The 23,166-nt window shown below is 31.4% G+C and overlaps 3 protein-coding genes and 2 pseudogenes across 3 annotated transcripts; 3 read left to right on the forward strand and 2 right to left on the reverse strand.

Moving 5' to 3' along the window:
• The first annotated feature begins 524 nt into the window (after positions 1-524).
• On the forward strand, positions 525-2,586 carry LOC106454217. Its single transcript, XM_048752706.1, has 5 exons — positions 525-770; positions 863-1,069; positions 1,613-1,730; positions 1,948-2,098; positions 2,179-2,586. Exons 1-5 carry the CDS (start codon positions 525-527, stop codon positions 2,390-2,392), a joined length of 936 nt encoding a protein of 311 aa, XP_048608663.1. The 3' UTR covers positions 2,393-2,586.
• A 363-nt stretch (positions 2,587-2,949) lies between these two features.
• On the forward strand, positions 2,950-4,028 carry LOC106411690 (annotated as a pseudogene).
• Positions 4,029-4,331: 303 nt separating this feature from the next.
• On the reverse strand, positions 4,332-4,781 carry LOC106411700. Its single transcript, XM_048752711.1, has one exon. It carries the CDS (start codon positions 4,779-4,781, stop codon positions 4,332-4,334), a length of 450 nt encoding a protein of 149 aa, XP_048608668.1.
• A 6,065-nt stretch (positions 4,782-10,846) lies between these two features.
• Positions 10,847-11,881, forward strand: LOC125586922 (annotated as a pseudogene).
• A 4,926-nt stretch (positions 11,882-16,807) lies between these two features.
• On the reverse strand, positions 16,808-17,498 carry LOC125586923. Its single transcript, XM_048756830.1, has one exon. The coding sequence runs from the start codon at positions 17,363-17,365 to the stop codon at positions 16,916-16,918; it is 450 nt and encodes a 149-aa protein (XP_048612787.1). The 5' UTR covers positions 17,366-17,498; the 3' UTR covers positions 16,808-16,915.
• Between the last annotated feature and the right edge of the window lie 5,668 nt (positions 17,499-23,166).

Below are 23,166 nucleotides of genomic sequence, written 5' to 3' on the forward strand. Positions count from 1 at the left end.
AACAAATTTCTTTTTTTTTTTTAGAACAATGAATATAAGATGGTAAACTGTTATTGGTTGGTGAACCTACAACTCAAGAAAAACTCACCATTAAATATTTATATGACAAAGATTTTCATTAAAATATAATATAGTAAATAATTATCAATAATATAGTATTCAAAATTATAATTTTAATTTGATTACAAATTTTTTACTTTTAACTGATTATTATTTAATTATGCATTTTCTATTTTAAATTTTGTAATTTTATGATTAAAATACTTATTTTCGGGTAAGGATACAACATACATAAAATTCTCTAATGTTATGGTTACATTACATAGGTTTATGGTAATGTTAATTCTATAATAGTTTATACATATATAATATTCATTAAAGGTAACGATCACTTTTAGTTCTACAAAACTTTTTTTGGGAGAGAGAGAAAGAGAGAAAAGCTTTGTTAAGGGGATCCGGCGGTCGGTCGGCGCGTGAGCGTCCGTGCCGCCGCCGGAAACCTTTTTTCTGTTAAATTAAGTTGCATGTCCTATCTCCTCTTAGTCTCCTCCGGTTTCCGTTTGTCGGAACTCTGGTCAGCCATCAACCGTTCGCGGGTTTTGGTCTTGGAGTCACGACGCGGCTGCGGGAAGGATGGCGCGGTGAAGACTTCGGTAGTTGTTTCCTTTTCTCCGGGAGACGGAGGCTTTCAAAGTTCCGTCGCCGCCGGTCCTTGTCTCCGTGGCGGGGAAGCTTTTTCAGTTCCGCCGTCGTCGGCTCTAGTTCCCGGGGTGTGAAGGCTTCCACAGCCTTGCGCCGCCGGCTTCCGGTCCCTAGTACGATTAGGGTTTTATTTCGCTAGTCTTTTAATTTTGCGGTTTAGATGTGTTGTTCGGTTATGTTCTCGTCGGAGGAGAGTAAAGCTCTCTGGTGGAAAGGGTATGATGCATGCGACGGTTTTCTTTGGGTTATGCGGTTAACGGTGACAACGGATGAGATCTCGCCGCGGCGATTGATTCTCTCCGTTTTTAGAACCCAAAAGATGATGGCGGTGATGACTAGAGGAGCGATAGACGCCTGGTTTGTTCCGGTGTTCCGAAGGTTAGAGCGCCGGCGATGACGTGATTCAGTGGTGGAGAGACGATCCTGCGACACGTGTAACCTCGAAGTCGAGGATGGAAACACGTGTCCTCGCATCGAAAAGGACGTCACGCGAGGCGGCCGTTTCCAAGAGTCGATGACTTTAGGGTTTCCCCAAGTTGGGCCGGATGTAATGGGCCCATTTGGATAACGAATTTTAGCCCGGGTTGGTTTTTTAGTGGGTTTTTTTTTTTTTTTTTTTGTAATATGCTTTCTGGGCTTGGCCCGATTCCTTTAATATAAAAACTTATTGATGGAAAAAAAAAAAAAAAAAACGATCACTTTTAGTTCCTACCAAAAAAAAAAAACAATCACTTTTAGTTTTAAAAGAAGATAACTTTTGGAGCCCGAGTTTATAGCGAAATAAATAATCGTCCGCACATTAATGAATAAGATGAGACGCAAACAACCCTAGAGTTATAGATTCCCATTTTCAAGTGTGTGAACTGGTTGTCTTACCAGAGAAAGCTTATAGTGTTGCTTCTATGTGTAGATATCAGGGCCACCTGAGTTTCTAAACAACTGTATAGAAGCTGATGAAGAAGCTACAGCTAGAGATGCTGAGCACGCTAAGCGTCTTACCTGCAAAAAGAAGAAAGCTAAACCTAAAGGTACCCCACCAGTGCCATTCACATCCCCATGTTTAGTAGGTTCACTGGATCATAGAGGGATAACATGAAAATAGATGTGAAAGGTTGATTTAGTAGCTTGTTTGGGTACACCTTAAAGCATACGTATGGTGAAATAGCAAACCAGGAACTGAGTTTGTTGTCTCTATCTAGTTTGGTTTTCTCGGTTAAGCACTGACTGTTTCAGCTGGTTTTGTAGGTGTTGTCGTGGAAGCAAAACCTCAACTAGTAGGGATCCATGAGAGAGTAAGAAACGATATCGATGAACCACCACCATCTTCAGAGAATGGTGAGAAGCGGATATCTACTGCAACCAATCCTAATGCAGAAGAAGCTGCAGATCTCTTAAGGTATAAATTAAGTCTCTTCATCATATTCTTTCCTATTATCACATCCGAGCTTCATTAGTGTTTTCTTTTCATGAGTTTAGGATGTGTCTGCAATGTGGAGTGCCGAAAACATATACAAGCGCGAGAGGGATGGTATGCCCGGTTTGTGGTGACCGACCGTTACCGGACTCGGACGCCGAGAAGAGAGGCTCTGCGATCAAAGATAAAGAGAAGAGCAAAAGAATGAGAGGACAATCCTCTCACGCTTCTTGGAAAAGTGAAACCGAGATGCAACTAAGGCAACATTTCAATTAGTATGCTTCAGAACCTTCTTCTCCTTTTTTACTACATTGTTTCTCCATCCAAATCCAGTTTCTGTAACGTAACTTGTAACACAAAAAGATCATCTACAAAATTATTGATGTTAAGAGAAATACACAATTTTTTTTAAGAACTCTAAAATTAGAGACTTGCAATGGAGGATATAAAAGTAGAAATTTCTTAACAAAGTCTCTTAGCCTAATAAACTCCTTAAATACTAATAAAAATTGGTTAAGAGACCCTTAATGGGTATCATGGATAATGATGCTCTTAGTCATCATCACCGTTCTGGCCATGGCGTCACCGTCTCCATCTTCAACCACCGTCGCCAGTAAAAGGTTCGTCATTCTCAAGCAGTTCTACAGCCTATAATATTCAGTTGTAGTGGATTTGACAAGTTCATTGGAATATGTTTTTACCATCTTTCTCTAGGCAATTGTATTCTTTGTTTTTCTTTTTGTGTCAGTTTGAGGTTTGACCAATGACACATAACAGCATTCACTTTTGCTTTTTTGGGGCTGATTCATGATTGTTGTTTTGTAGAACTAAAACTAAGAGTGAGGAAGAGGCAATGAATACGAGTATCTTAGATCTTCCATCCATTCTCTTGGAAGTAATAATGTCTCGTCTTGTCTTAAAAGACAACATATGTGCATCAGCTGTTTGCAAGTCATGGTGTGAAGCTGCACTTTCTACTAGAGGAAAAGCATCCTTGGCTTCTGTGCTTTGATAATCGTTGCAGTTTGTTTGAATTACGTGATCCGGTACGATCGAAATTGTACACTTTGCATCTGCAAAAGCTGGCTGAATTAGCCGTGTGTTACATAAAAGACGGTTGGTTACTTATGTACACTTCTAGCTCCAAGGACATGTTTTTCTTCAACCCGTTTTCTCGGGAGCTCGTAAGCTTGCCTAAGTTCTCGTTGCCATTCCAGGCAGTCGCGTTCTCTAGTCCTCCAACATCGGATAACTGTGTGTTGGTAGCGTTAGACTTTGTTACATCAGTTCAAGAGAGAAGGATAGTTATCAGCACATGCCATCCTGGAGCAACTGAGTGGATCACCGAGGCCTTTCCTACTGTTTAACCGTTTTATAGGCATAGCAAAATTGTCTATCTCAATGAACAATTTTATTGCTTTACCATAGGAGGAGGCTACTTGTATTCCTTTCACCCATCTTCCCGGACATGGGTTTGTCATCAAGATGCATATGTGTATCATCAACTACGAGGTGAATGGGACAAGAGAGAAATTTTCTCGGCAGAGAGAAAAGGAGAGCTCTTTCTCATGTTTGCATGCAGTAAGGAGAAGCCACTAGTGTTTAAACTAGTCTCTTTGCAATGGGAGGAGGTGACTAGTACTAAGCTTGATGGTTTCACAACCTTCTTCAGTTCTTATAACTCTGAGTTGAGAAGTAATATCCCATTGATGAGGAACAACCTCTGCTTCCCATGGTTTGGTGACAAGCGCAAGCGTTGTGTATCCTACTTTTTTGATAAAAGCAGGTTTAATCCGCCTAATGCAAGTCTTAACTGGTTAGAACTTATCCCTCGTCACAAGAGCCTCTGGATTGTTCCGCCGAGTAACGTTTTTGACTATTTGTGAGAGCTTTGCAAGAAGATTGATTAGTTTTATCTCTTCAGATAGACAAGTAGCCTTTATTTCCCCACTACCATTGTTTTTTAGTTTTAGCTTCTTCTATTTCTGCTCCTAATAAGAGAACACTTGTGACAATTTTAGCAAAAAAAAAAAGAAAAAAAAAAAGAACACTTGTGATAAATTTGAAAGTCGCACATTCTATTGAATATATTCATAATGACAAAAAGAAACAAGGAACAACATGAAATCAACAAAGACACTTTTTAAACAGTAAAAGAAAAACCTAACACAGCCTTGGTCGTTCCCAACAACCACCTCATCGCTCAAGTTACATATCAAACGTCATCGTTAGCACCGGGAAACTTCGGGACGATAACATCAATCCCGACTCGTATCCTCTCAATCTCCGGCGAATCAGACTCGGACTCGCGCTTCTTTAAATCAAAGATTTTGAAAGTTAACGTATAAACAATGTCAGAGTAAGAAGGGACTTGGATCATCTCAAGAATCTGAAACACGTTGGCTTGTATCTGCTCCCTATCGCCACCGATGAGCCAATCTCTATCGAACTCGTGGGTTTGACGAAGGATTCGAGTTTCTAAATTGCATAAGTCTTCGTCTGAATCTGAATCAGAGTTTGGTTCGGGGGCTCGCCTGTAAACCAATTCGAAATCGAAGACAAAGGAGAAGTTAGGGTTTTTTAGGTTATGTTGAGTGTCGGTGAAGACTGGGTCGAAGGAGATGAAGGTGTCGGGTTCGTCGTCGCAGTACCCATACCAAACCATGATTTGTTATTGTAAGAAAGATTTATGAATGCCAAATTGGATTCGTTGTTTAGGGACGAGAATAGAGAGAGAGTTTAAAGAGAACAGAAAGAGTTGAACTCTGAATCACTTGTTTAGAGGTCGAGAAGTATACTCATATTTATATTAGGTTTTATTTCCTCTTTTCCGTTTACGCGCTTTCCTTTTTTCCTTTTTATTATTATTATCTTAGATTTCCTTATTTCTAAGTTGTGACTTTCCGCTTTCGCTTTTGACTTGTCTAATTATATTTAATGATTAAGGATGTGTCCGCGCTACACGCGCATTGTATTATATTTGTGGTATAAGCTTTGTATTTTGATTTGGAGATAATGGTATTTGAAAATACAAGCTATTTGATATAATTGGTATCGGTGGTAAGTGCCAATAGGATTAAATTCTGTTTTATTGTAGTTTTTATGTGTTTATGGATTTTAGGATACTTGTTTTATTTTGGTATTTAGTTTGATAGTAAAAGCTGTTTTGACGGACTAATTCGATAAAAGTATAATAAATAGCTGAAAAATTACCAGATTTTTATATCAGATTATTTAATATAAATTTTATACTTAATATATATATATCTTATTATATAAAGCTTGGTTCTTCAAAGTTGCTAATTAACATGATCGCGAAATATGACAACTATGTATTTTATGATTGTGACATGTGATAATCTATCTCATAATTAAAAATATATATAATAAGATATTAACAAAAACGATTTATTAAAAAGTAATTAAAATATTATTTAATAGTAATTTTCCTTTTTAAAATCCTAATCAAAAGATAGTTGCAAAAGACTATTTGATACTCCCTCTGTTCCTAAAAGTACGATGTTTTACAGAATTTTGATGTTCCAATATATAAGATGTTTTCATTTTTTAGGTAACTTTTACTTTATTAAAAACTGTTTACCCAATTATATTTTAATAGTCTATTTTATACTTGGTTGAATACTATTAATTTATAGTTTTAATGATATTTTCTAGACAAAAAATAGTTTTCTTAATATATGTATTTCTTCCTAAACATCTTATATTTAGGAACAGAGGGAATAATAATTTTTCTTATAATATTTTGATATGTGTTTAAATATATAATGATTAAACATATATATAATAAGATAATAAAAACGAATTTTGATACAAACTACTTTTAAAAATTATTTAAAGTAATTTTTGTTTGAATATTTAGCAGTATTATTTTAGAAATTGTCTTTTTACAAAATCCTAAAAAAAATTTTGAAAACCATTTATTTAATAGAATTTTCGTTTTCTAAAAGCTTGGTTCTTCAAAATTGTTAATTAACAAGATAGCGACACATGATAATTTTATATTTTAAAAATGTGACATGTGTTAATCTATCTCATTATTAAAAATATATATATTAAGATATTAATAAAAAAAAATTTATTAAAAAGTTATTAAAATATTATTTAATAGTAATTTTCCTTTTTTATATCCTAATCAAAAGATAATTGCAAAAGACTATTTGATGATAATTTTCCTTATAATATTGTGACATGTGTTTAAATATATAATAATTAAAACATATATAATAAGATAATAAAGACGAATTCTGATAAAAACTACTTTTAAAAATTATTTAATAATAAAAATATTTTTTAAAAGATATTTAGTAGTAATTATTTTAGAATTTTTCTTTTTTCAAAAACCTAAAACAATATTTTAAAATAATTTATTTAATATAATTTTATTTTTCTAAGATTTTAATGAAAATATAATTATAAAATATTATATTAAACTTGGTTCTTCAAAATTGTTAATTAAAATGATCGGGACACATGACAATTATATATTTAAACTATCTCATAATCAAATATATATACACTAAAATAATGAAATTTTTTTTTCTTAAAACTTAATTATAAATATTATTTAATAGTGTTATTAGTTTTAGTATTTTTTATAAAAAACTTGGTTTTTCAAAGTTGCTAATTTACATACTATAACAATGTTAGTTATATATTTGAAAATGTGATATGTGTTCAACTTTCTCATAATCAAAAATATATATACTAAAATAATAAGACGATTTAAAAAAAAATTATTTAATATAGTTTTATTATTATCATTATTTATTATAATGTTTGTTTTAAGAGATACTAAAGATAGAGAATTATAAAAGATAAATATTAACTTTTAAGAAAAAATGTTAAACAAAAACGAATTGTAAAATGAGAAAAAGCCTAGAATAGCACCAAATCAAGTTTTTGTTCCCAAAGTAGCACTCAAGGCTAAAAGTCACAAAAATAGGTTTCACTAAAGAGGTAATATACACTTATACCCCTTAGGTTAATTAATCCAAACCTTAGGGTTTAGAGTTAAGGGGTGGGGTTTTGGAATTAGGGTTTAAAATTTTATAAAAAAATAAATACTAAAATAAAAAATAAAAATTTTAAAAACAGTTTCAAAAAGTATTTTTAAATTATAAAAAGAAAATTTGAAAAAAAAATAAAAAAAAATTTTAAAAAAAAATTTCAAAAAAAATTATAAAAATTTCGAATCTGAAAACATATAATCTGAAACTATAAAAAAAATTTATTTTTTTCATTTTTTCATTTTTCATTTTTTTTTTATTTTTATTTATTTATTTTTGTTTGTTATTTAATTTTAAACCAATGGTATTAGGGATATTTTACCCTTTAATGAATGTCATTTTTGTGACTTTCTCTTTCTAGTGCTATTTTTGAGACATAAACTTCAAAAGGTGCTATTATTGACAATTGCCCTTGTAAAATCCTAGAAGTACAATAAATTATTTAGAAAAAAATGAATAAAAACTAACTTTTAAATAAATAATATGACTTTTTGAAAACCCTAATTAAAAGAAAATTTTAAAAGTACTCTTATTGTCTTATAGGTAATTGACTTTCCTTTTTAATAGATAATTTTGTTTGTTAAAAAAGTATGACTAAAAATAGTTACAAATATTTCACATTTATATTTAGGTTTAAGCTTCCACATATTAATTATAAATATTATTTAATAGTGTTATTATTTTTAGTATTTTTTATAAAAAACTTGGTTTTTCAAAGTTGCTAATTTACATGACTGTAACAATGTTAGTTATATATTTGAAAATGTGATATGTGTTCAACTTTCTCATAATCAAAAATATATATACTAAAATAATAAGACGATTTAAAAAAAAAAAAATTTATTTAATATAGTCTTATTATTATCATTATTTATTATAATGTTTGTTTTAAGAGATACTAAAGATAGAGAATTATAAAAGATAAATATTAACTTTTAAGAAAAAATGTTAAACAAAAACGAATTGTAAAATCCTACAAGTACAATAAATTATTTAGAAAAAAACATGAATAAAAACTAACTTTTAAATAAATAATATGACTTTTTGAAAACCCTAATTAAAAGAAAATTTTAAAAGTACTCTTATTGTTTTATAGGTAATTGACTTTCCTTTTTAATAGATAATTTTTTTTTTGTTAAAAAAGTATGACCAAAAATAGTTACAAATATTTCACATTTATATTTAGGTTTAAGCTTCCACATATTATTTTACAAAACACAATAGATAATTGCTAGATATATTCTGTTGTTATCTGAAAATAATATTTTATTAAAACATGTTTTAAAACATAAGATAATTTTTAGATATATTCTGTTGTTATCTGAAAATAATATTTTATTATAAAGTTTATAGTTACATATAAAACAATTTATAATGAAATGCTAATCAAACAAATAAATATATTTTCTAAAATATATGTGAATGTCTTTAAAATTTAACACAACAATAAACATATATATATTTTGATAAAAAGTAATGAATATATATTAATAATATTTTATTTATATGTTATATCTGATGACTATAAGTAAATATAATAAAATTCTCAAAAATAAAATATATTTCTAAAACATAAGATAATTCTTAAATATGTTGTGTTTTTATCTGAAATAATATTTTTTATTATAAAATATAAAATATAAAGTTTAATTTTTGATTTATCTTTTTAAAAATATAATTAATAATTTATTATGTTGGTTTTGATTTAATATTTATAAAAAGATAAATATCTATAACAACACTATGCCCGCATGTGCAGACAGAATACCTAGTAATAAAGTATTCAAAATTATAATTTTAATTTGATTACAAAATTTTATTTTTAAATGATTATTATTTAATTATGCATTTTCTATTTTAAATTTTGTAATTTTATGAATAAAATTTTTATTTTCAGATAAGGATACAACATACATAAAATTCTTCATTCGACTGGTGATTATTCTGGAAACAAGAGGAACGAATAGAAAATAAACGTAGAAGAATTGAATTACAGGAATGAAAAAGAATGGTTGTTCCATCCCATATTTAATAAGGAATTAATTTGTTCTTTTGTCTACAAAAAAAAAGAAAGGTATGGAATGAGAAGGAAAAATTATTCTTTATGAATGGTGATTTTTTTAAAGAATGTTCGGGAATGCATTTGTTCCTTGTCGTTGTTTACATAAATTTATGTTAATGTTAATTCTATAATAGGTTATACATATATAAGATTCATTAAAGGTAACAATCACTTTTAGTTTTAAAATAACTTTTAAAGCCCGAGTTTATAGCGAAATAAATAATTATCCGCACATCACTTATATACTAAAGCACAAGTCACTCGACGAATCATATCCTGCCACGTAATAAATGTTTACAAAATTTAAAATTAATCAATTAAAACAAATAATAATTTAGAAAAAATAAAAAAAGGAACCGTATAACAGTTTATCAAAAACCCACTACACTACCCAATACCCATGATCCTTTTTTATCCACGATCATATACTTTTTAATACTCTTATATCTATCGGGTAAACAAACACCTAATCGATCAAAAACAAAATAAAAGCCTAAACTCCTTCTTTAGGAGCAGAACTGCAGAAGAAAAAGAGATCAAAATTTACTTTTCTTTGACTGAGAGGGATAAACTGGAGCTACAACGCTTGCTTCCTCTTCGTGTTATTTGTTTTGAACATCTAAAGTTTTGAACAGCTACAGTTTGAACTAATCTATAGGTATTTGTTATCTCCTATAATGCTTCTCTTTCATTTGTTCGTGTGTTATTCAGTATAATGTGTGACTATCTATTTGTATGTATAATTATTTTACTATGTTTTCAAATTATTACGTCAATAAAGTATTTACTCTTCTTACATGTTTAGTTATATCTGCTGTGAGTTTATAATATTAGTTTGTCTGTAAATGGAGATACTGAATAAATTACTAAATGTAATTAGCCAAAGAAACATAAATTGCAGGTCAAAAGTTCAAAAATTATATTGAAAGCAAAAAACATAAAGAAGTAAAACAGGAAAGATTCAAACTAATATTTATATCAGACAAGCTAATTAAAATTAATGTAAAAATATTTAAACAAATCTAACTTTATTTTATATAGTATGATTGTGTTTAATTAATGAAAAGTGTGTTAATTTTTCTTATATATATGCATATTTACTGATAAATCAAAATTAAATTATAGATTTTGTTTTTAGTTGTATATAATTAAAATTTGGTAAAAATGTAAAAGATTGGTTTTATTTGTATGCAAAAATATTTCCATGCATAGCATGGGCTCAATACTAGTTAATGAATAAGATGAGACGCAAAGAACCCTAGAGTTATAGATTCCCATTAGTCATCCACCATTGCCGCCACCTCCGTTCTGGCCATGGCGTCACCGTCTCCATCTTCAACCACCGTCGCCAGTAAAAGGTTCGTCATTCTCAAGCAGTTCTACAGCCTATAATATTCAGTTGTAGTGGATTTGACAAGTTCATTGGAATATGTTTTTACCATCTTTCTCTAGGAAATTGTATTCTTTGTTTTTCTTTTTGTGTCAGTGTGAGGTTTGACCAATGACACATAACAGCATTCACTTTTGCTTCTTTGAGGCTGATTCATATGATTGTTGTTTTGTAGAACTAAATCTAAGAGTGAGGAAGAGGCAATAAATACGAGTATCTTAAATCTTCCATCAATTCTCTTGGAAGTAATAATGTCTCGTCTTGTCTTAAAAGACAACATATGTGCATCAGCTGTTTGCAAGTCATGGTGTGAAGCTGCACTTAATTTCTACTAGAGGAAAAGCATCCTTGGCTTATGTGCTTTGATAATCGTTGCAGTTTGTTTGAACTACGTGATCCGGTACGATCGAAATTGTTCACTTTGCATCTGCAAGAGCTGGCTGAATTAGCCGTGTGTTACATAATTACTTATGTACACTTCTAGCTCCAAGGACATGTTTTTCTTCAACCCGTTTTCTCGAGAGCTCGTAAGCTTGCCTAAGTTCTCAAAAAGGAAGAAACTCATAGAATGGCAGAGGCAAATAGAGCGTTTGCACATTTTCGTTGCCATTGCAGGCAGTCGCGTTCTCTAGTCCTCCAACATCGGATAACTGTGTTTTGGTAGCGTTAGACTTCGTTACATCAGTTCAAGAGAGAAGGATAGTTATCAGCACATGCCATCCTGGAGCAACTGAGTGGACCACCGAGGCCTTTCCTACTGTTTTACCGTTTTATAGGCATAGCAAAATTGTCTACTGAATGAACAATTTTATTGCTTTACCATAGGAGGAGGCTACTTGTATTCCTTTCACCCATCTTCCCGGACATGGTTTCGTCATCAAGATGCATATGTGTATCATCAACTACGAGGTGAATGGGACAAGAGAGAAACTTTCTTGGCAGAGAGAAAAGGAGAGCTCTTTCTCATGTTTGCATGCAGTAAGGAGAAGCCACTAGTGTTTAAACTAGGCTCTTTGCAATGGGAGGAGGTGACTAGTAATGAGCTTGATGGTTTCACAACCTTCTTCAGTTCTTATAACTCTGAGTTGAGAAGTAATATCCCATTGATGATGAGGAACAACCTCTGCTTCCCATGGTTTGGTGACAAGCGCAAGCGATGTGTATCCTACTTTTTTGATAAAAGCAGGTATAATCCGCCTAATGCAAGTCTTAACTGGTTAGAACTTATCCCTTGTCACAAGAGCCTCTGGATTGTTCCGCCGAGTAACGTTTTTGACTATTTGTGAGAGCTTTGCAAGAAGATTGATTAGTTTTATATCTCTTCAGATAGACAAGTAGCCTTTATTCCCCCACTACCATTGTTTTTTAGTTTTAGCTTCTTCTATTTCTGATCCTAAGAGAACACTTGTGACAATTTTAGCAAAAAAAAAAGAAGAAAAAAAAGAACACTTGTGATAAATTTGAAAGTCGCACACTCTATTGAATATATTCATAATGACAAAAAGAAACAAGGAACAACATGAAATCAACAAAGACACTTTTTAAACAGTAAAAGAAAAACCTAACACAGCTGTAACACCCGTATTTTCCAAAATAAAATAAATAAATATAAAGTCCGAAATCTCCATTTATTACTTCTCTAAAGTCAACTCCAAAGTCGTAAATCCAGATAATATAATAAAACCTGAAAATATCGATAAAATCATAAAAACCGCAAGTCTGAAACTTAAAGAGATAAAACTCCCAAAGCACCAATCCGATAGTAATCACTCCTGCTCGTCGGTCTCACCTGAAAGGGGGAAGAAAGAGGGGTGAGTAACAAGGGAGTTACTCCGTGAGGTATGGGATGCTAAACCACAAACCACTGACTCAGTACATAGCACTACGACTATGTAGGCCTAGCTCTAGCATGAAACAAACACAGTGTCTAATACACCACATAAAACATCAAATGCGCTGATAGTACATAACTAGATCACACACCCTGCATTCTCCTTATACGGATATAAATATATAACTCTATGCGCCGCTAGTACAAGAGTCCATCCTTGTACCCCGCAATCACCTATGCGCCGCTAGTACAAACGTCTTTGTACCCCGCAATCCCTCATACAATGCGCCGCTAGCATAGACGTCTATATGCCCCGCAATCTCCATACAATGCGCCGCTAACACAAACGTCTCTGTGTCCCGCAATCTCCACACAATGCGCCGTTAGCACAACATCTTTGTGCCCCGCAATCTCATAACAGACTTATGTATATACATATATAAATAACAGTTCTTAATTCATTCAATTCAGTCAACCGTTGAATCCTCTATTATCCTATTTCCGGTTTAACAATCAATAGTAATAATAAACAAACAAGACTCTCAAACAGACTCAATTCACAGAGACGGATCATGTTTCGAAACTAAACTTTCCATAATAGTAGTACTAAACTAGCTCGGGATTTAATGGGATAGCCCTCACCTTAGCCACAGGCTGAAATGAACAACGAAAGATGCGGTCAGCTGAGGTCAACTGCAACACGAGAATCAACGACTTAAGCTCAGCTTCTCTGGAAATAAGTTTCCTAAAATGGAAACTTTCCTAAAATAAAACCTCTCCTAAAATAGAAACTTTCCTAAAATAGCAACTTTCCTAAAATGGCAACTTTCCTAAAATAGAAACTTTCCTAATATAACTTATTTCCTAAATTAGAAACTTTCTTAAAATATTTCTATAACTAGAAATAAGGAGGCAACAAACTTACTAGAAAACCCACCGGAAGCTCGTCTAGAAATCTCACCGGAAGCTCGTCCAGAAATCTCGCCGGAAGCTCACCCGGAGATCCCACCGGAAAATTCACTAGTGACTGGTCGTCGAATAATTCAACAACAACTCGTCACACGCAAAGAAATACTTTGACTTGATGAGAATAAAGAGAAAGGATGGAGTTTCTTATATAGGAGAAGGGAAGGGAAGTAGGTTTTCTAAACATCCAATGTGGGACAAAGTAAAAAGAGAGAATTAGACTTTAATTTTTAATAAAGGCCAAACTGGCCCACCAAAAAAAATCTGGGTCGTTACAATTCTTCCCCACTAAGAAGGAATTCGTCCCCGAATTCAAATCCTGAGTCGAGAAAAGGAATAAGATGTCTTCAGCATGAGTTAACTTTGTTATAAAGACGTTTGTTCGCTGTAGACACTCCAAACTATGTGGTCCTCCCATATCAAATAAGGTGAAATCTCTCATACTCAGCCGCTACTGATCTTAAGCACAACTTCTTTTTTTTTAAACAAATGATAACCACAAAAGACAACATGCACAAACGTAAACTACCAAAGTGAAAAGATACATACCATCAGCCGGCTCAACTCTCTCGTTGCCTCTTGCTACTCGTGGTGCGATAGCCTGGCGCTTAGCTGGTGATGGATTCTCTACACGTCCCCCCCTCGGGCAATCCCTGAAAATGTGACCAGGCTGGCCACAGCCATAACACTTCTTTGAAGCCGCTGCTAGTGTCGTTGGTGCTGTAACCTGTCCGGTACCAGTACCATCCACTTTTGTAAATCGACAATACTTGGCCACATGGCCTAACCGCCCACATGCAAAACACATCACGCAATCTCCAAAATGGTAGCGATGGCAGCGCTCACAACTGGGTGTTCCTGACTGATCCACTGCCATGTTCGGTGACTCTGAAGTTCTTTCAGTCTTAGGTTGGGCCTTAGAGTACTTCTGCTCCTCTGCAATACATGCCTCCTGCACAGCAGCCTTCTCTACCAGATCCTCCAAGCTCGTGTAAGTAACCATACTGCACCTCCCGCGAAGATCAACTCGCATCCCATCTAAGAATCTCCTGATCAAGTCCTCCGCATCAAAATTATTACCAGCAAACAAGCGGAGTTGGCAAAACTCCCGCTCATACTCTCTGACACTCCTAGTACCCTGCCTCAGATGCTCAAAAGCATTCTTCTTCTGGTGCAATGTTTCTCTAGGAAAATACTTCTTGTCGAACGCAATGAGGAAATCCTCATAAGTCATATCGCCACCACGCATCGATTGCACTCCATCCCACCATACTAATGCATCCCTACGCAGATACAACTCTGCGATATTAAGGCAAAGGCGCAACGGACAATTGATAGTCTGCAGACACGTAGCTAATCTATGCTTCCAATTATAAGCCTGAAAAGGGTCTACTGTTCCCCCAAAAGTCTCCAAATCCACAGTTTTCATCTGTTTCATCACCTGCATAAGCGTCTCATCAACCTCAGGAACCTGCTGAATAGGGGGCTGCTGCTGCCCCTGAACCTGAACTGGTCGAACCGGCTGAACTGCAGCCATCTGCCTAACCACTTCTTGTGCAGCTACTCTAGCAGCCTCCTGGACAGCTTGCTGAACTGCCTCATGTGCAGCCTGTCTGGCAGCATCCTGCACCATCTGCCTAAGGGCATCCTGATCAATCGGTGGAGCCGGTGGCGGCACATTCTCATCTCCACCCTCTCGTGAAGCACTAGCGGACTGAGTGCGAACAACTCTCTTACGCGGCGGCATCTGAAAGGAAAAAGCACCTCAATAAACTTCTGCCGAAACCGAACACCAACGATTCTAGACACAATACCAAACAGAAAGGTGCTATTTACTTTTATTTTTAAAATTCCCATATTCCCATAAATATTTTAAAAATGTCTAAAACCGATTAAAAACCGAGTCGAAACTATGTCCCAACAAATCGCCATCCCGGGTCAGAGCCGGGACGGAACCCGCTCTGATACCAAATTGTAACACCCGTATTTTCCAAAATAAAATAAATAAATATAAAGTCCGAAATCTCCATTTATTACTTCTCTAAAGTCAACTCCAAAGTCGTAAATCCAGATAATATAATAAAACCTGAAAATATCGATAAAATCATAAAAACCGCAAGTCTGAAACTTAAAGAGATAAAACTCCCAAAGCACCAATCCGATAGTAATCACTCCTGCTCGTCGGTCTCACCTGAAAGGGGGAAGAAAGAGGGGTGAGTAACAGGGGAGTTACTCCGTGAGGTATGGGATGCTAAACCACAAACCACTGACTCAGTACATAGCACTACGACTATGTAGGCCTAGCTCTAGCATGAAACAAACACAGTGTCTAATACACCACATAAAACATCAAATGCGCTGATAGTGCATAACTAGATCACACACCCTGCATTCTCCTTATACGGATATAAATATATAACTCTATGCGCCGCTAGTACAAGAGTCCATCCTTGTACCCCGCAATCACCTATGCGCCGCTAGTACAAACGTCTTTGTACCCCGCAATCCCTCATACAATGCGCCGCTAGCATAGACGTCTATATGCCCCGCAATCTCCATACAATGCGCCGCTAACACAAACGTCTCTGTGTCCCGCAATCTCCACACAATGCGCCGTTAGCACAACATCTTTGTGCCCCGCAATCTCATAACAGACTTATGTATATACATATATAAATAACAGTTCTTAATTCATTCAATTCAGTCAACCGTTGAATCCTCTATTATCCTATTTCCGGTTTAACAATCAATAGTAATAATAAACAAACAAGACTCTCAAACAGACTCAATTCACAGAGACGGATCATGTTTCGAAACTAAACTTTCCATAATAGTAGTACTAAACTAGCTCGGGATTTAATGGGATAGCCCTCACCTTAGCCACAGGCTGAAATGAACAACGAAAGATGCGGTCAGCTGAGGTCAACTGCAACACGAGAATCAACGACTTAAGCTCAGCTTCTCTGGAAATAAGTTTCCTAAAATGGAAACTTTCCTAAAATAAAACCTCTCCTAAAATAGAAACTTTCCTAAAATAGCAACTTTCCTAAAATGGCAACTTTCCTAAAATAGAAACTTTCCTAATATAACTTATTTCCTAAATTAGAAACTTTCTTAAAATATTTCTATAACTAGAAATAAGGAGGCAACAAACTTACTAGAAAACCCACCGGAAGCTCGTCTAGAAATCTCACCGGAAGCTCGTCCAGAAATCTCGCCGGAAGCTCACCCGGAGATCCCACCGGAAAATTCACTAGTGACTGGTCGTCGAATAATTCAACAACAACTCGTCACACGCAAAGAAATACTTTGACTTGATGAGAATAAAGAGAAAGGATGGAGTTTCTTATATAGGAGAAGGGAAGGGAAGTAGGTTTTCTAAACATCCAATGTGGGACAAAGTAAAAAGAGAGAATTAGACTTTAATTTTTAATAAAGGCCAAACTGGCCCACCAAAAAAAATCTGGGTCGTTACAACAGCCTTGGTCGTTCCCAACAACCACCTCATCGCTCAAGTTACATATCAAACGTCATCGTTAGCACCGGGAAACCTCGGGACGATAACATCAATCCCGACTCGTATCCTCTCAATCTCCGGCGAATTAGACTCGGACTCGCGCTTCTTTAAATCAAAGATTTTGAAAGTTAACGTATAAACAATGTCAGAGTAAGAAGGGACTTGGATCATCTCAAGAATCTGAAACACGTTGGCTTGTATCTGCTCCCTATCGCCACCGATGAGCCAATCTCTATCGAACTCGTGGGTTTGACGAAGGATTCGAGTTTCTAAATTGCATAAGTCTTCGTCTGAATCTGAATCAGAGTTTGGTTCGGGGGCTCGCCTGTAAACCAATTCGAAATCGAAGACAAAGGAGAAGTTAGGGTTTTTTAGGTTATGTTGAGTGTCGGTGAAGACTGGGTCGAAGGAGATGAAGGTGTCGGGTTCGTCGTCGCAGTACCCATACCAAACCATGATTTGTTATTGTAAGAAAGATTTATGAATGCCAAATTGGATTCGTTGTTTAGGGACGAGAATAGAGAGAGAGTTTAAAGAGAACAGAAAGAGTTGAACTCTGAATCACTTGTTTAGAGGTCGAGAAGTATACTCATATTTATATTAGGTTTTATTTCCTCTTTTCCGTTTACGCGCTTTCCTTTTTTCCTTTTTATTATTATTATCTTAGATTTCCTTCTTTCTAAGTTCTGACTTTCCGCTTTCGCTTTTGAATTGTCTAATTATATTATTTTTATTATTATTATCTTAGATTTCCTTCTTTCTAAGTTCTCACTTTCCGCTTTCGCTTTTGACTTGTCTAATTATATTTAATGATTAGGGATGTGTCCGCGCTACACGCGCATTGTATTATATTTGTGGTATAAGCATTGTATTTTGATTTGGAGATAATGGTATTTGAAAATGCAAGCTATTTGATATAATTGGTATCGGTGGTAAGTGCCAATAGGATTAAATTCTTTTTTATTGTAGTTATTAACAAAATAATATTTTAACTATTTTAATATATTATTATATTTTTTTATTGGAGATAATGGTATTTGACGGACTGATTCGATAAAAGTATAATAAATAGCTGAAAAATTACCAGATTTTTATATCAGATTATTTTATATAAATTTATACTTAATATATTATTATATAAAGCTTGGTTCTTCAAAGTTGCTAATTAACATGATCGTGACATATGGCAACTATGTATTTTATGATTGTCACATGTGATAATCTATCTCATAATTAAAAAAAATATAATAAGATATTAACAAAAACTATTTATTAAAAAGTAATTAAAATATTATTTAATAGTAATTTTCCTTTTTAAAATCCTAATCAAAAGATAATTGCAAAAGACTATTTGATACTCCCTCTGTTCCTAAAAGTACGATGTTTTACAGAATTTTGATGTTCCAATATATAAGATGTTTTCATTTTTTAGGTAACTTTTACTTTATTAAAAACTGTTTACCCAATCATATTTTAATACTTTATTTTGTACCTGGTTGAATACTATTAATTTATAGTTTTAATGATACTTTCTAGACAAAAAATAGTTTTCTTAATATATGTGTTTCTACCTAAACATCTTATATTTAGGAACAGAGGGAATAATAATTTTCCTTATAATATTGTGACATGTGTTTAAATATCTAATGATTAAACATATATATAATAAAATAATAAAAACGAATTTTGATAAAAAAAATTACTTTTAAAAATTATTTAAAGTAATTTTTGTTTGAATATTTAGTAATAATTATTTTAGAAATTGTCTTTTTACAAAATCCTAAAAAAAATTTGAAAACCATTTATTTAATAGAATTTTCCTTTTCTAAAAGCTTAGTTCTTCAAAATTGTTAATTAACATGATCGCGACACATGGCAATTATATATTTTAAAAATGTGACATGTGTTAATCTATCTCATTATTAAAAATATATATTAAGATATTAATAAAACAAATTTTATTAAAAAATAATTAAAATATTATTTAATAGTAATTTTCTTTTTTTAAATCCTAATGAAAAGATAATTGCAAAAGACTATTTGATGATAATTTTCCTTATACTATTGTGACATGTGTTTAAATATATAATAATTAAAAATATATAGAATAAGATAATAAAGACGAATTTTGATAAAAACTACTTTTAAAAATTATTTAATAATAAAAATATTTTTTAAAAGATATTTAGTAGTAATTATTTTTAAAATAATTTATTTAATATAATTTTCCTTTTCTAAAATTTTCATGAAAATATAATTATAAAATATTATTTTACGCTTGATTCTTCAAAATTGTTAATTAACATGATCGAGACACATGGCAATTATATATTTAAGCTACCTCATAATCAAAAATATATACACTAAAATAATGAAAATGTTTTTTCTTAAAAGTTAATTATAAATATTATTTAATAGTGTTATTATTATTAGTATTTTTTATAAAAAACTTGGGTTTTCAAAGTTGCTAATTTACATGACTGTGACAATGTTAGTTATATATTTGAAAATGTGATATGTGTTCAACTTTCTCATAATCAAAAATATATAAGACGATTTTTTTTAAAAAAATAAAAATGATTTAATAGTCTTATTATTATCATTATTTATTATAATGTTTGTTTTAAGAGATACTAAAGATATAGAATTATAAAAGATAAATATTAACTTTTAAGAAAAAATGTTAAACAAAAACGAATTGTAAAATACTACAAGTACAATAAATTATTTAGAAAAAACATGAATAAAAACTAACTTTTAAATAAACAATATGACTTTTTGAAAACCCTAATTAAAAGAAAATTTTAAAAGTACTCTTATTGTCTTATAGGTAATTGACTTTCCTTTTTAATAGATAATTTTGTTTGTTAAAAAAGTATGACCAAAAATAGTTACAAATATTTCACATTTATATTTAGGTTTAAGATTCCACATATTATTTTTACAAAACACAATAGTATTTACATGAAAAGTATTACCTCAGTATTTTCTTCTAAATTCTTGATACAACTTAATTTTTTATTATCCTTATTACATCTTGTGATGCTAACATAATATTTTATTTTGATGTTGTTATCGAACATGAGTATCTGTGAATATGATAAATATGTGTTTGTATGTATAAGACAAAATATATAAATAATAAATAAAATTTTTTCTATTAAGAAAGAAAATAGTTGTATAAAAATCTAAAAGAAAAGTTAATTATAAAATAATTAATTTCCTTTTGAAAAGTATAAAAAAAATAAAAATATAAGATAATCTTATTTTTCTTATAATTTACTAACTTTCATTTTTAATAATTTTGTTTTAAAAGAATATAAACCAAAATTAACTTCAAATATTTCACCTGATATGATTGTGACATGTGTCAATAAAAAATTAGATTGTAAATGTGTCAATTAAAACTGTCATTATGTAAAAATACTTTCTTTTTTTCCTAACATCGTAAATAAAAGAGATTTCTAAAAAAAAAGTTTATTTACTAATCTTAACTAATTAAGATTTTTTTTCTTTAAAAAAAAATCCTAACCAAAGGAATTGTAAAATTTTATTTAATTGTAATTTGTACTTAAAAAGTTAATGATAATCATGATAGTAAATAAAATATTTAATTAACAAGAAAATTTGTAAAAAACTTTAGTGATATTGGAAAAAATGAATGTTGAAAATGGCAACTTTTAAAAATAATTAATATTAACTGGAAATAATTATCTGAAAGAAATTGTATTTTTCTAAATCCTAGAAAAATATAATTGTAAGAGATTATGTAATATTAATTTCCTTTTCTATAATCCTAAGAAACTGTACAAGAATATTTGATAGTTTTTTTCTTTTTTATTTAAAAAAATCCTAAACAAAAAAATTTGTATCATATTTTAAGTCCTAACCAAAAGAGAATTGTAAAAAATTATTTGATAATATTTTCAAGAGAGTATTTGATGATGAACATGATAATAAAAATTATTTAACTAACAAAAGAAGTGTAAAATTAGTATTGATACGAATTGTTAATTTTCTTAATTAATAACTAAAAATAATGATTTGATAGCAATTTATTTTTTCTGAAATTCTACAAAGATGATAATCGTAATAGGTTATATGACAATAATTTTCTTTTTCTAAAATCTTAAAAAAAATTGTAAAAGAGTATTTAATATTATTTTTTAATTGTAAATAAAAAGGAAATTTATAAAATAGAATGTTTTCCTGTTTAAAAAATCCTAACAATTTTTTTAAAAAAGAATTATTTAATAAAACATTAAATTAATATATAAGAACATGTATAATGTTGTTATTGGCTAGATTGGTGTATTTGACTTTCATTTCTTTTTACTTTTCATTCAGTTTCTTATTTCGGGTTGTGTTCAGTTTAAACGTTTAGATATAATATTTATCTAATCCTAAGTATGAAGTTTATAACAATTCATCTATGTATCATGACTATAAAATACAAATATTAACTTAAATTTATGTGTAAAAATGAGTTTTAATTATAAAATAAATCTCAAACAACATACGAAAAAAATCATAAATCTATAATAAAATTATTTATTATTTTATAGTTTTTATTAAATTGAAACATCACACAAAACCCGTTGCAACGCAACAGACTCATATCTTGTATATTATACAGCATATATATGCTAATATGAAGATCAAAATTAAGATGAGTTCAATATTGATTATGAGTTAAAATTATGATTTTCTTAATGTATTAATGGAATTGTATTATTAAGTAATGATATTTTGATTATATTGACTGACATTTATTTTCTAGACTCTATATTTTTTGTTTGAATATTCTAATTTCTATTAATTACAGACGATTTTATAGCCGATAATTTACATGTTTTATAAAGATTCACATTTGACTGTACCATCTAAACTACCAGATGAGATCTACGTTTGGCAATATTTTTTGCGTCATGTTATAGATCTTTTGTAAATCTTTTATTCGTTAATTTGTATGTATTTTCTAAAAATGGAAACCCATACTTCTTAATATTAAAGTATTAATGAATTCATTAATCAAAACCATTGGACCAATTAGGTTTTCATGCGTAAGTACTCACACGATCCAGTGGAGAAAAAAATGTTCTAATTTCTTCATCCTCATGTTAGTGCTCACGCTATTTTTCGGCTATCTTTCTTTTTAGAGTATTACACTTTTCTTAAACCAAAAGTAGTTGAAGTATGGCTACTTTGGGATAGAATAACAAAAACTCATTACAGTAAATTAATATGTTCCCTTAATTCAATTTTTTTTTTTTTCTTAACCATTTGCTCTATGTAAATCATTGTAGTTTGCTGAGTATTTAAATGTATACGGCAGATTTTGAAAAGCTGTGTTCATTTTGTTGACGGCAGATTTAGAAAAGCTTTTTTTTGTAGATTACGTACATGCGTTTTTCGTTATCTGGTTTTTGATTTGTCCATGGTTTCTAGACCTTTAGGCGGAGCTTACAGGACCCAAGCGATGTATAAAGCTGATAGCATGAAAGCAGCAATTGCAAATTGGTTGATGCATTATTAGCATTTTGCTTGCGAGTATTTAAAATGTTTGATTCAGTGATATATTAAAATTTGTAATCATTAGTTAACAATTTGGTTTATGTATTTTTAATGGTTTAGTGGTTTAATGGTTTTTTTTTGTCTATACTCTATAGCCTTTTTCAGCATTTGAAAGGTTAATCAAGGATTGTAACCTAACGGATGATTGTTTGCATATTTCGAAATATTTTTTTAGTTTTGTTTCTCAAAAATTCAACTGGCAGACAATTTAGTTTTTTTGTTTGTTTAAAAATAAAAATAAGTTCTATATGTAGGTTAACTTGTTTTTCTTGTATGTGTTTCCATTTTACAAATAAAATCCTTAATATCCTTTTAAGAGGTTTGTCGGTAATCGTTCGATTTGGTAGTTTTAATTGGTTTTTTAGTTTTAGTATTCTTATATACCACCACTGGTTTCTTTTGAAATATTAAATATAATAATAAAAGAAGTTCTCTAACTAAAAACAAAATCGAAGTTCCTCTCACTTATATTATAGGAAAGTTGGATAAACTCTTGAAATATTAATGTATTTTTCTAAAGACCTTTGTTTGAGTGAAAACAACACTATTATACACCCAAATGAAACAGCTAATATTGGCATTGAGTACATGTTACTATTGTGCTGCAGTTTGCACTATTCCGTGAGTTGGTTAAATGGAAACAATATTTTCCTATCAATTGGGACCATGGATGGCTTGTGAGA

This window comes from Brassica napus, chromosome A2 (genome assembly GCF_020379485.1).
Source record: "Brassica napus cultivar Da-Ae chromosome A2, Da-Ae, whole genome shotgun sequence".
Classification (NCBI taxonomy): Eukaryota; Viridiplantae; Streptophyta; class Magnoliopsida; order Brassicales; family Brassicaceae; genus Brassica; species Brassica napus.